The sequence below is a fragment of the Saccostrea cucullata genome, unplaced genomic scaffold, assembly GCF_032062105.1.
Source record: "Saccostrea cucullata isolate Sc308-1 unplaced genomic scaffold, CSIRO_AGI_Scuc_v1 ctg1031, whole genome shotgun sequence".
Taxonomy (NCBI): Eukaryota; Metazoa; Mollusca; class Bivalvia; order Ostreida; family Ostreidae; genus Saccostrea; species Saccostrea cuccullata.
In genome coordinates, this window is record NW_026918126.1 from 13,098 (window position 1) to 27,513 (window position 14,416).

Below are 14,416 nucleotides of genomic sequence, written 5' to 3' on the forward strand. Positions count from 1 at the left end.
GATGCATGCCACAATTAAAACATAGAGTCCATATAACGTTACAAACAGATGGACAAAGAGAGATAACTCTTAAACAAATATTTTCTAAAAGACTAAAAAATGCAATATTTCAGGTCTCTACAACTCCTATAAGGGGTCAAAAAGTGACCCCACGGACCATATTTTTTAGACTGCCCTTTTAATCCTTAAGTGAAATCTGAAAACTATTTGAAATTCATTGAGAAATAAAAAAGTTACAGGCAAAAGTCCGTTTTCAATGTTGGCCCCTAGAAATCCACTATTTTCCAAAATTTTAATTTTTTAATCTGATGATGTCACAACAGTATCAGCATCATTCCATATACAAAATATTACAAGAAAATCTTAATTACTTCAAGAGATAATGTGGCACGTTTAATTTCAATTTAAAATAAAACTTTAAAGACCGATAAAACCGGAAGTTCTGTTCTGATTGATATGAAACTTACAGTATATGTTCTACTAATTAGTTTTAACATATTTTTATGCTCAAAATAATTTTTGTAACGTAATTGTGACTTTCAAAAATTTCATCCCCCCTTCTTGAATGTTTGAAGTCTTATATCTTGAAAAGTATCTGTGGTCAAAAGTTACATACGCGCATTAATTTATTGGATAAGGTCTCTAGAATTCATATCTTAAATTTGGGAGTCTAGACCCGAAAATTAAAAATGGTTTTTGGCTTCTTTAGAAATTTCAGTTTTCCTTTGGTAAAAACCGGAAGTGACTATACCGGAAGTTGTTCTTGTTTCACGCACGTGAGATTTAAATTTGCTATTTAGTAGTTATTAAATAAAACACCTAGTTTTAAAGGTACTCCCCATTCCTGAACGATAGAAGTGTTCAGTATAATAATAATAATAATAATAATAACTAGATCTTTTTGTCGTTCAACAAAAACGGAGGGCTTTTCGACCCCTTAAAATAAAGAATCTTAAAAGAAAAATCAATATTTTACAATAAAAAATCATATAATACAATATTGCAAAAGTTCTTTTGAGATCAATATTTAATTGGAAACATAAACAAAAAAGTTACAGAGAAAAAGCCGTTTTCTGTACTCACCCCTAAAATCCTTTCAATTTTAGGGATTTTTATTTTAATGACGTTACACCCTGGGGACAATGCTAGAGTCAATATTCATATGAAATATCACGAGAATGGCTTGCCTACCTTTTGAGATAATGGAACAAACCTGATTTTAAATTTAACATAGAAATCTCCATAGGCAATTTTAAGGAACTCATAAAACCGGAAGTACTCTTCATATGCGAACCAAAATTGAAAGATAGAGAGCATATTAGACTCCAAACAGATCAACAAAGAGAGATAACTCTTACATTATCATTAGTGAAAAAACTTAAAAATACAATATTCTAGTCAAAGCTCAAAGCATTGTCTTTTTCTTTACAAACTTCAGAGAGTTCCTTTTGAAGTCGATAGTTGTCATCTTCTTGCTTTAATAATCTTTCTCTCATATGCTGCATTTCCTCCGTTAATGTTTTCATGTTAAGTTCAGCTTGACTTTGCCTAACATTGAAAGGGGTAAAAATACTGCTTCTTAGATGTTTTTATTTTAATTTTTGACAATATCTCACATTTATGTTTTATCTTGAAAGTACAATACGATATACACATTACATAAATCTTATTTTACAGAATTCAAAAGTAGAATATTGGATTGTTTTCATTTTGCTCATACAGTGTGTGAAAAAAACTGTTTCAATAAAGGAGTTAAGAATTATTTCCTTTTGATTATGCTCCCTATGTCCTGTACAAAAATCAAAAATTTTCAATGAAAAGTTTATGACAATAATGTCATGTGCAAATTTTAATTTAAAAAGTCTTATTTTTGTAGAGGACACCAGTTTTTATAAAGAGAGACGCAAATTGGATATTCAATATTTTTAATAGATAAGATGGTGTTCGAGGTGTATTATTTTAATAAATGATGAATAGTTATTACGTCTGGAATTTTTTTTTTATTTTCTTCTTACAAGAATACCTGTGTAATGCATTTTCTTTCGCCTCTGATATGGCAGATATGTGTGATTTATGTTTTATATTTTCATTCTCTAGTTGCAAAATAACTTGCTTCAGCCGGCTTATTTCAGATTCTGCTATGCGTGTTTGTGAGTCCCTTTCTTTCAGACCGAGTTCGCCTTTTCTAAAAAAAAAAAACAACAACAAACAATGAGACAATTTTAAGAAATTGAGAAAACATACAATATGATTTTTAAAAAAATTTAAACCCATCATTTTCTTTTACCGCTGGTCTTGGATTTTTTCTTCATGTAATCTCTTTGCCTCTTTTTCTAACATATTCACTTCTTTCTTCAGATTGCAAACTTGCTCTTTCAAGTATTGCATTTCAGGGGAATCTTGATCAGCAAGTTTACGTTTTTCATTCTCTCTGTTATGCATAATTTAAACATTGATCTGTTAAAATTTGTTTTCTCAATGTCATATTATTCATAAACATACATGTATGTAAAACACTCTATTTTGTTAGTAGGGTAAAAAAAATTACCTTTTCGCCTGTGCATCTGTATCTGTAGATATACTGATTTTTAGCAAATTTACATTTTCTTAATTAAAATTATATACAACTTTATCAAATAAAAAAGAAATATCATACCACGCTGCCAAAAAAAAGTATGCATAAACTTTCATGAAATATATTTAGTTTACTGATTTATGGACAAGTAAGTTTCTTAGAAATATATGCAGAATACAGCCATTCATTTTGAATTCATATCATCATGACAGCAATCGCATCTTTAACAAAGCCGATCTTTAAATCAAACATGATTTGAACAAACTTTGAATGTATAGCATCTGAGGATGCTTCAATAAATAAACCAATCATACCTTTGCTGTTCTTGAGAATAAGATTTTGAAAGGTTTTTACTATATATTCCTGTTTGATCGTCCATGGTGGCCTCACTCTACCCCAGCCATGGATTGAACCAAATTGAATCTATTCCACTTGAGGATGCTTCCATATAATTTGGCCAATCATATATTTGCTGTTCTTGAGAAGAAAAATTTTAATTTTAAAAAAAAACCCTCCCCCACTCTACCCCTGAGGGAAGGGTCTAAATTTGAACAATTCAGAATCTACACTACCTGGGGATGCTTTCGCATGAGTTTCATCTTTCCTGGCACAGTTGTTCTTGAGGAGAAGATTTTTAAAAGATGCCATTAATTTTTCACTACTTCACAATTATCTCCTCTTGAAAGAAGGCATGACCCTTCATTTGAAAAAAAAAAGAACTTGAATCCCCCTCACTCAAGAATAATATTTAGCATGTTTGGTTTAAATTGCCCCGGTGGTTCTTGAGAAAAAGATGAAAATATGCTAAGTTTACGACAACGACGACGACAACAACGACAACGACTGACAATGTACAAATTTTGATCAGAAAAGCTCAATTGATCCTTCCGCTCATTTGAGCTAAAAATAACACGTCACTGGAAAGTTATCAATCAAACCTTAAAAATATAATGTATTAGAATAAAGAAATAATTACAAAGCAAGCTATATAAATAATTCACTGCTCTAAAAATTAAATATGAGAAGCTTATTGTGCAAGATCTACCTTTGCAACGCAGCTCCTTTTTTCCTTGACAAGGACGCTATGTCTGTTTCATATTTCTGATTTTCTAGCTGCAAAATTACTTGCCTCAGTCGGTTTATTTCAGATGCCGCTCTGGAATCTTCCCTCTTTAGGTCAAATTCAAATTTTCTTGATGGAAAAAAAGAAAAGAAAAAAAAAATAAATGAAGTACACATATTTCATAGGACGTGGGCCCATTTTTTCTGAAGGATATTTGCTTTTTTATTACCTCTGAATTTGGACTTTTTCTAATCTCAAATTGTCTGCTTGCTTTTTCAAGGTGTGAATTTCTTCTTTCAGATCATTAACTTCATATTTCAAGCGCAGGATTTCAGAGTCTTGATTGGTATTCTTAAAATTCTTTTCATATTCTCTATTTCTGTATTAAATTATTGAAGAAAATGGATTAATAAATGATTATTAAATAATAATAATAATGTTAATAAATATTTTATATCTGCTGAAACGACACTAAGGGTAATTTTTACTCAATATAATCGTGTGTCTGACACACAATTTTGTTTTTCAAAAATAAGAATTTTGATGTGATAAATGGTAATTAATTATTTTGTGACGTACTTTGCATATAAAGATTGAAGCTCCAGATTTATCTTTTCCACATCTTTCTTCAGAACTTTCATTTCTTCCTCCTTCAACTTAAGTTCATTTGAATGTATCACTGAAAGTTTTTCTTTTTCCTGTAAGCTATAAAATCGTTTTCCTAATTAGTAGCGTGTACTTTGTAAATTATTAACACATAAAATGTCGCTTTACTGAAAATTATATAGTTATATAAACTTGCCTTTGCCTTCTGTTCTCTTCTAATTTCTCGTTCTCGGATTTCAAAATCTTTACTTCAAAACGCAAGTTATCAATCTCTGATTCTGGAGTCCTTTTGTCATTTTCAAATTTAGCTCTAGAATAAAATAAATTATGATTTCGCCCTTGTGCAGTTTTACTTTAAAATTGCCTACCATCAAAAAAAGATGTCAAACCTACCGAAACAGATTGTAGTAATTTCTATACATGTATATAGATTTTTTTCTATTTTGTATTTTTATTCCAAACCATCAATTTATTTATCAGTAAGTAATACATGTAACATGTGTTGTTTTAGGTTTTATTATCTTTTTTATGGCTTTATTTTACAAAATTAAAATATTTTATAGATAATACAAATAAAAAACATTTTATGTAATGAATTATTTGAATTTTTTCTTTAGTCAGTATATTCAACAAAATCAGTTTTTAAAATTAGTACATGTCTATCAATATGATAAATTGTTTTTGATAAAACTTTGATTGTTGTACCTGCTTTGTTCACTATAAACAGTAAGCCAATGCATTTTTGTTTGCTCTTCTTGAAGTTTATATCTGAGTCCATCCACTTCCGACTGCAAATGAGTTACTTTGTGATTCAGTTTTGAAATATCGCCATCTTTACTGCAAGAGTCTGCTTCTGATAGCTCAAGTCTTCAATGTAAAAAAAAATCAAGTTAATTTTCAAATTTGAAACAATGATTCTTTCAATAAAATAAATCTTGTTAGGTTTTTCTGTTAAAGGAAAACAAAATAAAAATGATTTAATACGAAATAACATTTTATTAATTATATCCTTTCAACTTGCCCCAGATTTATATTGCAAAATTGAACAAATTTTCTGAGATAAATAAGTCTATTCCTAATGAAGTGATATGGAACCCTTTAACCAAAACAATCTTCCCTATTAACCGTGATTTATGTTTAGACATTAGCGTACCTTTTCTCCAAGTACTCAATTATTCCTCTTAAATCTTCAAAATTTTCGTCGTTTTTAGTTGTTGATCTCCACTGAAGATCGGCATTTTCCCTTAAACTGTTTAATATATCAGATTAAAATATATATTTTATATTTAATTAATAAATGTGAGGTTCATTAAAAATTGGAAAATTAGTAGTAATTTAACAATTAAATTGTGAAAATTTTATTGTAGTTCTAGAATACGAAAGGATTTGTCACTAGTTCTATCGCCCTCTCCGCCCATATAAATGACAAAATTAGCTTAATTTTCAATTATGTTAATGAAAATATAATGAATTGTTTTTTAACAGGTTAACCTTTCAGAATTAAAGAAAAATTAAAAAAGTCTTTTCACGGCAGTCAGTGCATCTATCCCAAATAAAAAAAATGTTCATCAAAGATGTGATTTATCAAATCGTGAAAACAAACAGTCAAAAATTAAAAGAAACTTACGCCATTTGAAGGTCTGTTTTCAAACTATCAATCTCTTCCCTTTTCTTTTGTATAATTTTACAAAGAGGACCTGGCGTTCTTTCAGTCATAGACTTTTTTATTTCTTTTTTCTCCCGGTTAGAATTGTCAAGACTTCAATCAAAAAAAAAAAAGAAAATAAAACATTTTTAGCTATTAAATCGATACAGCAATGGTTTTAAACATATTAAACCAAAAAGAAAACAACTTTACTTAATATTAATAAAGAATGTAATGATATGAAACAAACCATAGTTTTCTTGATTAAATACTAAAATAAGTTTTACATTTAAAAGTAATTTAAATCTGATATTATTCTATACCTTTTCAGTAGATTTTGGTTTATTTCCAGCAGTCTGTCGTTTTGAGACTGTAGCAGAGAGCAAAGAAAACAATCGGGAACTGCCAGGGGAGTATAATTTTCAGACTCTTTGGAATAGTCATGACTGAGTGGATTATAATTTCTGTAAAATAAAAAAAAGATCATACAACATGAATTAACGTTTTGACAAAAAAATGAAAAAAAAAGTTGTTTATTGTTGTTCTAACGTTTGAACATTTCTCACATTATTCTTCAGGCTTAGCTTATTGCAATAGTTTCACTGTTTCTATTATAAACTCTCAAATAGCATCTACCTAATTTGTATAGAAAAAGTAATGTATTTTGAAGGACATGTTTTTACCAACAATTTATCAATTGTAGCAAATGATAACTATCGATGTCACTCTATAAGATTGCTTGTCCTTACTCATTTGAGGTAGAGGCTATACATCTTTCCTCTCGTTCCCAGATTGGAGAGTGCCTCATCCTTTCGTTTTTTCTCTGTTTTTAACAAAATACACTGCACTGCAATTTCATTGTGGGACTGTAAAAAAATCATGTATTCAATGATGCAAGAGGCCTACAGCAACATTTATCAAGAAATTTAACTTTGGGGCCAAGACACATTTAGCTTGGAATTCTTGATTTCGAAACCGTTGCAGATCATGCAAAGAAAATATATCTATCGAAGGCTGCACTTAATCAGTAACGTTATTAAGGTCAACAGAGGAAGAAAACTACAAATAAGTTTGGTTTGTGGATTGCTATAATATTTAAGGTTTTCCATTCCTGGATTGCCTTTAATTGGAACTGGCCATATTTCATTGCCAGGCCGAAAATACCAGTATTCCTTGCAAAACAGAACTTAATGAATGGATAAAGATTAAGATGAAATTTACCATATAAAATATACAAAATCAATGAGATTTGTTATCATAAAATGTAACTGTAAAGACATGCATCGATTTTTTGCAACTTAAGCAATTATAAGTTTAAATTAAATACTATTTATTAATCACATATCCACCTTGCCCTCTTCTAAAAAGCATATTTACTTACCTTTGTGTCTTTTGTAATTATCCTGCCATTGTAAGGGTGTACTTCTCTTGTTTGGTATAATATACGTTTCAAATTATCATATTCAATAATCAGTTTTGGATTGACCTTAAAATCGATCGACTACGAAAGCCTGAGAGGATCAAATCGTGTTGCAAAATTTTATTCACTAATACCTAATAATGGACTTTTAAATTCTATATTTTTATTTTAGTGTTGTAAATAATTTTTGCGTATTTTATGTTTATTTTTTTATCTTATTAGTATATTATCTCATACTTTATTCAAATTTAAGATTTTGGGGGATCCACTGCCCGGGTTGACTATATAATTAAAGTTTGAATTAGAGCTTTAATTATATAGTCAACTCGGACAGTGGGTTTTAAATGACATGTATTGCGTTCGGTAGTGGATGACCTATAATTACTAATATCTTTAAAGGACATTTCTTATGTCTCTCTCAAATCACGACCAGAGATCTATGTTCAAAATTATTACAGACAGATATATGTTCAATTTATTAAAGGGAATTGTTTTAAGTTGTAGTATACTTGAAGAACAAAGTAAGACAACGTGTTCATATTTTTTGACTGACATAAAGAAAGCAATTAATATGTGTTTTGATACCAGATACAGTTTGTTCAAATTAAAGGATAAGCTCTCAAATACTGAGTTAATTCCAAAGAGAATGTTATTTAAATTATCCCACGTTTCCAGCGGACTCTTACATCCTTGACATGCCCCACAAACTAGGCAATAATTCCTTTTAATTGTATTTACAATAACATATGAAATAAAAATTAAAACGAAGTAACGAAACAAGTACGTAGTCCAAGCTCAACAATTTGATATCAGATACATTTGCATCCATTGGAAACTGACATGCACTCGAACTTTCAGTTGGCGAAATTTGCATTTAGTTGTCAATTATTTAAGAAATTAACAAATTAAATTTCGATAGATTTTTCCATAAATTTCCAGGAATCTACGAAATCGATTAATCCTATATTTAATTGGGTTCTCTCTCTCTCTCTCTCTCATTTATAATTCCAGTATTAAATAAATATATGTTTGTGCTTGTACACATTACCAACGAAAAAGGAAAATTGTCATCCCAAACTGCTTTTTTTATCATTTCAGTATTACACCGCAAGGAGTTATTTAAAACTTAATCATAAATCGCATATTTTAGACAAACATCAAATCAAATTTGCAAAACACTCTCAATTCTACTAGAAATGTTTACCAAAAAATGTATACCTTGAATAATAAAATTAATGACTACCAGTAGCCTTTACCTGTCGTTGAACTAAATCACACCAAAACTTCAGTTTTTGACGAAAGAAATCCATCCTTAAATCTATGTTTATAACCTTGGTAATCATTGTTACACATAATTCAATATTAAAATCAAATAAACATTGTTAAAAATCTTAGTATCATTTTATTGTGTACAAGTTCCCAATAATTATGGATTAGTTCTACATGTAGCACTGTAACGATAGCATTTTCACAAAAAATTCCAAGTTAAGTAATCTTGACATTACCGTTTGTAGAATAAAAGATCAATAAATATCAAATTATTTATCTCAATATACACTGCTTATGTTATGATTTAATGAGTGAATGGCTAATTCTACTATTAGAGGAGAAGAGTTCAGATAGAATTAGAAATAAAATTCTATTTGGTACAAACAGTGATAACAATTTTCCTAGAAATCTAAAGCATATAAATAGAATTATTACCTTAGTCTAGTTTTCTCTCGTTACTAATTTTAATAATTTCTAGCAATCATAGCCACCCTGATTGTTCAAAATACTGATACAGAGCTATAAGCATCTTAGTTTAGTAATTAATTATCATGTGTTCTTGAAATTTCGGCAGGCCTGTTTTCAAAGAAATTTCGAGATCTGTTTTAAACCATGGCAAAATTTTTACCAAAAGCAAAACTTTTACCAAAATCAAAATTGATACTTGAAATAATGTATCTTCCTGTGCATCAAATTTTGTTGAAATCGAATTCGAATTGGGAAGATGCATTGTGATAGCTGTCTGCTAGTATTTATTATTTATTCTACTTGCAAATCAAATTTCATTAAAATCAAGTTAAAAGCATAAAAGAAGTATCATTTGATTGGAATTATTTTTTTACTAGCAGTCAACTGTCGGACGGACAACGTACGCTTATGAATGCATAAGCTTTTCGGGCCTCTGATCAGCAGAGCTAATTAAAATCGAATTAAAATCTTTTAAGTTTATAGATCAATATCTTAGTATGTTTGACGTGGTAAAATAGTTAAGGAGCATGCTTTGGTTGTGCCACTCCTTTCGACAACACAGGTCCTTTCTCATGCAAGTACAACGCTGGCCAGACAATGAAATCCAGATATCCTCCTGTTTTGGTATACCTCCTCAAGATGTCTGTGTTAAATTCCGTCCCCTGTCTGAAATCGAAACGGACAAACACGGGCGGATCACGGATTCTCATTCTCCAACACAGACTTGCACATTGGCTAGCATATAGTTTTGTCTTAGGGGATACAGAAACGTCCACCTTCTTAAGAATTGAAGGGAGTCTTGTCAGAAACATCTGCAAATAACAAAGTTTCTGCGGTTAAAATCTTTGAAACGCGTTCAAGAGAGATTCACTTTCATGAAAGAAACCATTTTTTTCTCTTTAGCCATGTTTGTCTTACCTCTTCGACAATTAAACAGCACGCATTTCCCAGAGACAACCTTAAATCTGAAAGGGACTTTTGAACTCCGACATCTGCCCCAGTGATCTGACGAGTCTAAAGAGAAAGGCAGATAAATCGTTTGAAAATAAGAAAATGAATAATTTTGTTAATGTTTGTAGATTTTTCAATACATGTGTATCATAAAAAATTATCATTCGCAAAATTGAATTATTATAAAACATCTCTACTGTTCACATCAGCCAATGTAAAAACTGCCTGTCCTATTCTTGTTTCGTAATTTGTCTCTGTACGGACACAAAAATCGTATGCTTCCTAAGGGGTGGAGAACAAAATATAATAAATCTTAAGAAAACATATCTTAAAAAATCTGTTATATGAAATATGAAGTTTGATAGGTAATTTATGAGCAGTGCTATAAAAATGCAGAAACCTTCAATATTTTCAGAAGAACTTGTATGGTTTCCTCTTCATTGTTGTAAGTATTGTCAAGTTCCTCAAAAGCGTCTGTCCACTGATTGTCATACAATTCTGAGAATTTCTCTGCTATTTTAGTTGGGCGATTGGTATCACTAAGGTCGGTTATTGCTGCATTACCATGAGTTAGTTTAGCGCCCGCGACTTTACTTAATCTGAAGTGGAATAAAGTCCAATACGTAGGTCATTTACCAATGTTTATGTGTTAACAAATTCCTTTCATTTAAAGTGATTTTTTTTATTCAGAAAATAAATCTTACATATAGTGACGTCCATTTTCATCAAATATTACTTTGAAAAGTAATTGTTTTAAAATTTTAGTGACCGTTTGTGCTCAATTTATATGTACTTACGATGCATAAATATAAAAAAATATAACTCACAGCCAAATGAACAAAAATATCTTAATATTGAACAGGTAATGTTGAAAACAAGTCATAATAAATCCAAGCCCTTTGGGAAAATTATCACTTTACATTTTTTTTAAGATAAGATTTTGAGAAGAAGCATTTGGTATAAAAGAAATATTATAGTTTTTATTTTGAAGTACACATATTACCAAGTAAACATTAATTTTTTTTAGTTTTTAAGGTGAGATAATGAGATAACTTTATAATGAACAACGACAATGTTAAACATTGGAATGTGTGCATGTGCTGTATATTTTGAAGAATGTTTTTTGGGGAAAAATCACCTTAAGTGCATTTTCTTTTCTTTTCAGCAATATCCATATGTAGTTGGGTATTTTCACTTGATATAATTTTGACTTTAGCTGTTGATCAGTTTCACTGAGCTTCTTGCTTGTTGATGCTGCAGTTTCTTCAACCAATCTCTTTTCTGCAAGAAACAGCTTTTGACAATTTTTGTGTTAAATATTAGAATGCAATTGTAGAGGATTGTTTCATATTAAAGCAGCATTTCTCCATGAAAAAATTTTTGTATTTCTTGTGATTTTGGCGTTTTCTTTCTTTTGGCATGTAATTTTATTTGTACCTTTTTTAATATTTTAACTGTTTAAAAACAATGCATAAATGGAAATTGTGATCACATTATACAGAGTAAGCTTGACATAAAAGTTTGTTCTGTAGTACAGTTGTATTAAGTCTATTTTTCATGATTTTTGGTTAGAAAAAGTAATTTTGATTCAGTTAAAAATAAAGTGAAGAAATTCTCTTGAATTACCAGCAAATTGTGACGTCTTATTACAATAACATTATTATCATTATCAAAATATTTAATTACCTTTTCGCTGTGTCATCTTTCTCTTTGGATAGTTTACTCACGTTGACTTGTAGTTGGCTATTTTCACTCACTAGTTCCGCAATCCTGTTTTCCAGTTGTCTCATTTGAGAGAAGCTGCTGTTGTAATTCATCAACCATCTTTTTTCTTGATCTAGCATTTTCTTCTTGAAGATATCTGTCCTCAGCTTGAAGTTGATTTAAATTTTCTTGTAAATGCTGATTTTCCATGTACCACATACCTATACCAAAAATGTTGTACGATCAATTTTTATTTCCGCGTTGAAAAAATATGCTGACATAACAAAAGAATAAAAAAAAACGTTATTTTATCCCTTTATACCATTTCGTTGTACATTTAAGTTTCTTTAAAGCCTCTAAAAGTTCTCCTCTGAGTTTTTAGTTTTATCTTCTTCTTGTTGAATTGTATTTTTTTTTTAAATACTCCGATATCAAACTCTTTTTGCATCAATTCTTCTTGTGTGTTGCCAATTTTATACTGGTGTTCATTAATTTTATCAAGACATTGAATCATCCAACTTTTCTTCCTCATATTTTGTTTTTTTCCTCAAAAACATTTGAGAATATGAAATGAAAAGTTAATAATGAGACAATAAAACTTCTGGAAAAAAAGTTTTGGTCAGGACTTTTTTTTGCAGTCTGTTGTTGAGAGGACAATATTTTTTCAAAGATAGCATGATTATTTTTATATATATTTTCAAATATAACAAAATTCTTTACATCGATTTTTAAGGTGGAGATTTACTCCATAAAATATAGGCAATAGAGTACATTTATATACTTACAAAGCATAATCTTGACTACTAGTACATGTGTTCATTTTTTTCTAGCAGAATCATTTTTAAATAAGATGTCCATTTCCTTTTTCTAAAATTATTTTTCTTTAATAATTACATAATTACTTTTCAAAACATTTTTAAATATTCTTTAAACAGACTGAATTCGACTCTTTAATAAACACCTTACAAGAAATATTGAAAGTAAATGAATAAATTAGTTTCAAAAAGTTTACATTTTTGTAAATTCCAATGAGAATTTGGTTTGAAAAAAACACCTACTCTGCCATTATATTCTCCTTTTCTTTCATTAACATTGAGACATATTCTCGGAAAGTCTGATTTTCTGTTTTCAGATTTCTTAGCTGTACTTCGTTGGTCCCTTCGTGTTTGGATCTAGGTTAATGAAATCAACTTCAACACAACCTTGCCAAAATATTCATTAAATAAAAATGTTATTTGAAATCAAATAGTAAATTATAACAGTCTTAAATACATTTTGATTGAAATGGTAACATTGAACGTATAATATTTAACATCTGTAAATTCATATTAATGGTGGGAATGTTCATTAACAAGGAACTGTTATTGTCATCTGTCAGTCTGTAAAGAATGATCTCGATATTTAACAAGAATTTTAGCTTTACAATTACTGCTTATTAGTCCAAAAAAGATTGACCTGTATTTTCCTTTCATTTAGATAGATTTACCGGTATTTACAATAATCACTTAGCCAGTATATTAAATAAAGACCATAACTGAGTGAAGAAAACTTTATTCTTAGCCATTCAAAATTTTAAATCTGTTATTAAAAAATTATGACAAAACTCGTAGAGAATTCTTGAATGAACAATAAAGAAATTAAATTCGCATCCTCCGTTTTTATTTGAGATATTTCGACCTTAAAATGTCTGTTATCATTATGCAGTTTTTTCCATGATTGTTTCCATTGCTTCCACTTCTTTCATTTTTACCTCTGCGTCTTCAAGACAAGAAAATTATAAAAGGTATATTATGCAAATTTAACAACTTAACAATCTACTAGTATTCGTTTTGAGCTACAAATGTTGCTGTTATTTTGTTTTAGTGTTATCTGTTTATAAGTCGATTCTAATCTCTAGTTTTAAAAAATATCTTTAAACACATTCATAAATTTTTCTTTATATCAACCTTTTTTCCCAAACTTTCTTTTTGCTCATTATGTTTCCCTGTTTTCTCTAATTGGGATTTTTTCCAATGCATGTGATCTCTATGAAAAGTTCAGCCTCAGTATCATATGTGTATTTATTTTCGAAATAATTTGAACAGTTTTAAATATTATTATTAGCTCACCTGAGCCGAAGGCTCAAATGAGCTTTTCTGATCAAAATTTGTCCGTTGTCTGTTGTCGTCGATGTCGTCGTCGCGTAAACTTCACATTTTTATCTTCTCCTCAAGAACCACTGGGCCAATTTCAACCAAACTTGCCACAAAGTATCCTTAGATGAAGAGAATTTAAGTTTTTTCAAATAATGGGCCACGCCCTCTTCCAAGGGGAGATAATTATAAATTAGTGAAAAAAATTTAAAAATCTTCTCAAGAACCACTGGGCCAGGAAAGATAAAACTCAAGTAAAATCATCCTCAGGTAGTATAGATTCAAATCATGACCACTGGGGATAGGATGGGGCCATAATGGCCGATCAAAGTTTTTCATAGGAATATATAGGAAAAAACTTTAAAAAGCTTCTTCTCAGGAACTACTGGGCCAGGAAAGATGAAACTCATGTGGAATCATCCTCAGGTAGTGTAGATTCAAGTTTGTTCGAATCATGACCCCTGGGGGTAGGATGGGGCCACACTGTCTGATCAAAGTTTTTCATAGGAATATATATAGGAAAAATCTTTAAAAATCTTCTTCTCAAGTATTGCAAAGCCATGTTTAGTGATATTTATATGGA

General features: G+C 29.8%; 2 protein-coding genes across 2 annotated transcripts; both read right to left on the reverse strand.

Annotated features, from left to right (window-relative positions):
* Positions 1-1,394: 1,394 nt before the first annotated feature.
* On the reverse strand, positions 1,395-7,513 carry LOC134251023 (ankycorbin-like). The gene is made up of 12 exons (XM_062733417.1): positions 6,639-7,513; positions 6,213-6,353; positions 5,872-6,003; positions 5,398-5,493; positions 4,950-5,111; positions 4,441-4,554; positions 4,218-4,343; positions 3,868-4,011; positions 3,621-3,767; positions 2,288-2,431; positions 2,024-2,185; positions 1,395-1,548 (listed from the first exon to the last, which is right to left on the reverse strand). The coding sequence occupies exons 1-12, from the start codon at positions 6,695-6,697 to the stop codon at positions 1,395-1,397; spliced, it is 1,581 nt and encodes a 526-aa protein (XP_062589401.1). The 5' UTR covers positions 6,698-7,513.
* A 1,904-nt stretch (positions 7,514-9,417) lies between these two features.
* LOC134251332 (uncharacterized) lies at positions 9,418-11,841 on the reverse strand. Its single transcript, XM_062733755.1, has 5 exons — positions 11,684-11,841; positions 10,398-10,596; positions 10,187-10,279; positions 9,965-10,060; positions 9,418-9,858 (listed from the first exon to the last, which is right to left on the reverse strand). Exons 1-5 carry the CDS (start codon positions 11,839-11,841, stop codon positions 9,565-9,567), a joined length of 840 nt encoding a protein of 279 aa, XP_062589739.1. The 3' UTR covers positions 9,418-9,564.
* Between the last annotated feature and the right edge of the window lie 2,575 nt (positions 11,842-14,416).

Coding starts and splice junctions, on each gene's coding strand:
- LOC134251023 (XM_062733417.1), bottom strand. CDS start 6,697: ATGAGGCACTCTCCAATCTGGGAACGAGAGGAAAGATGTATAGCCTCT. Junction 4,012..4,217: donor CTTCAATCTTTATATGCAAA/GTACGTCACAAA, acceptor ATACAGAAATAG/AGAATATGAAAAGAATTTTA. Junction 2,186..2,287: donor GAAAAAATCCAAGACCAGCG/GTAAAAGAAAAT, acceptor TTTTTTTTTTAG/AAAAGGCGAACTCGGTCTGA.
- LOC134251332 (XM_062733755.1), bottom strand. CDS start 11,841: ATGCTAGATCAAGAAAAAAGATGGTTGATGAATTACAACAGCAGCTTC. Junction 10,280..10,397: donor TTCTTCTGAAAATATTGAAG/GTTTCTGCATTT, acceptor TCCACCCCTTAG/GAAGCATACGATTTTTGTGT. Junction 10,061..10,186: donor CTGATGTGAACAGTAGAGAT/GTTTTATAATAA, acceptor CTTTCTCTTTAG/ACTCGTCAGATCACTGGGGC.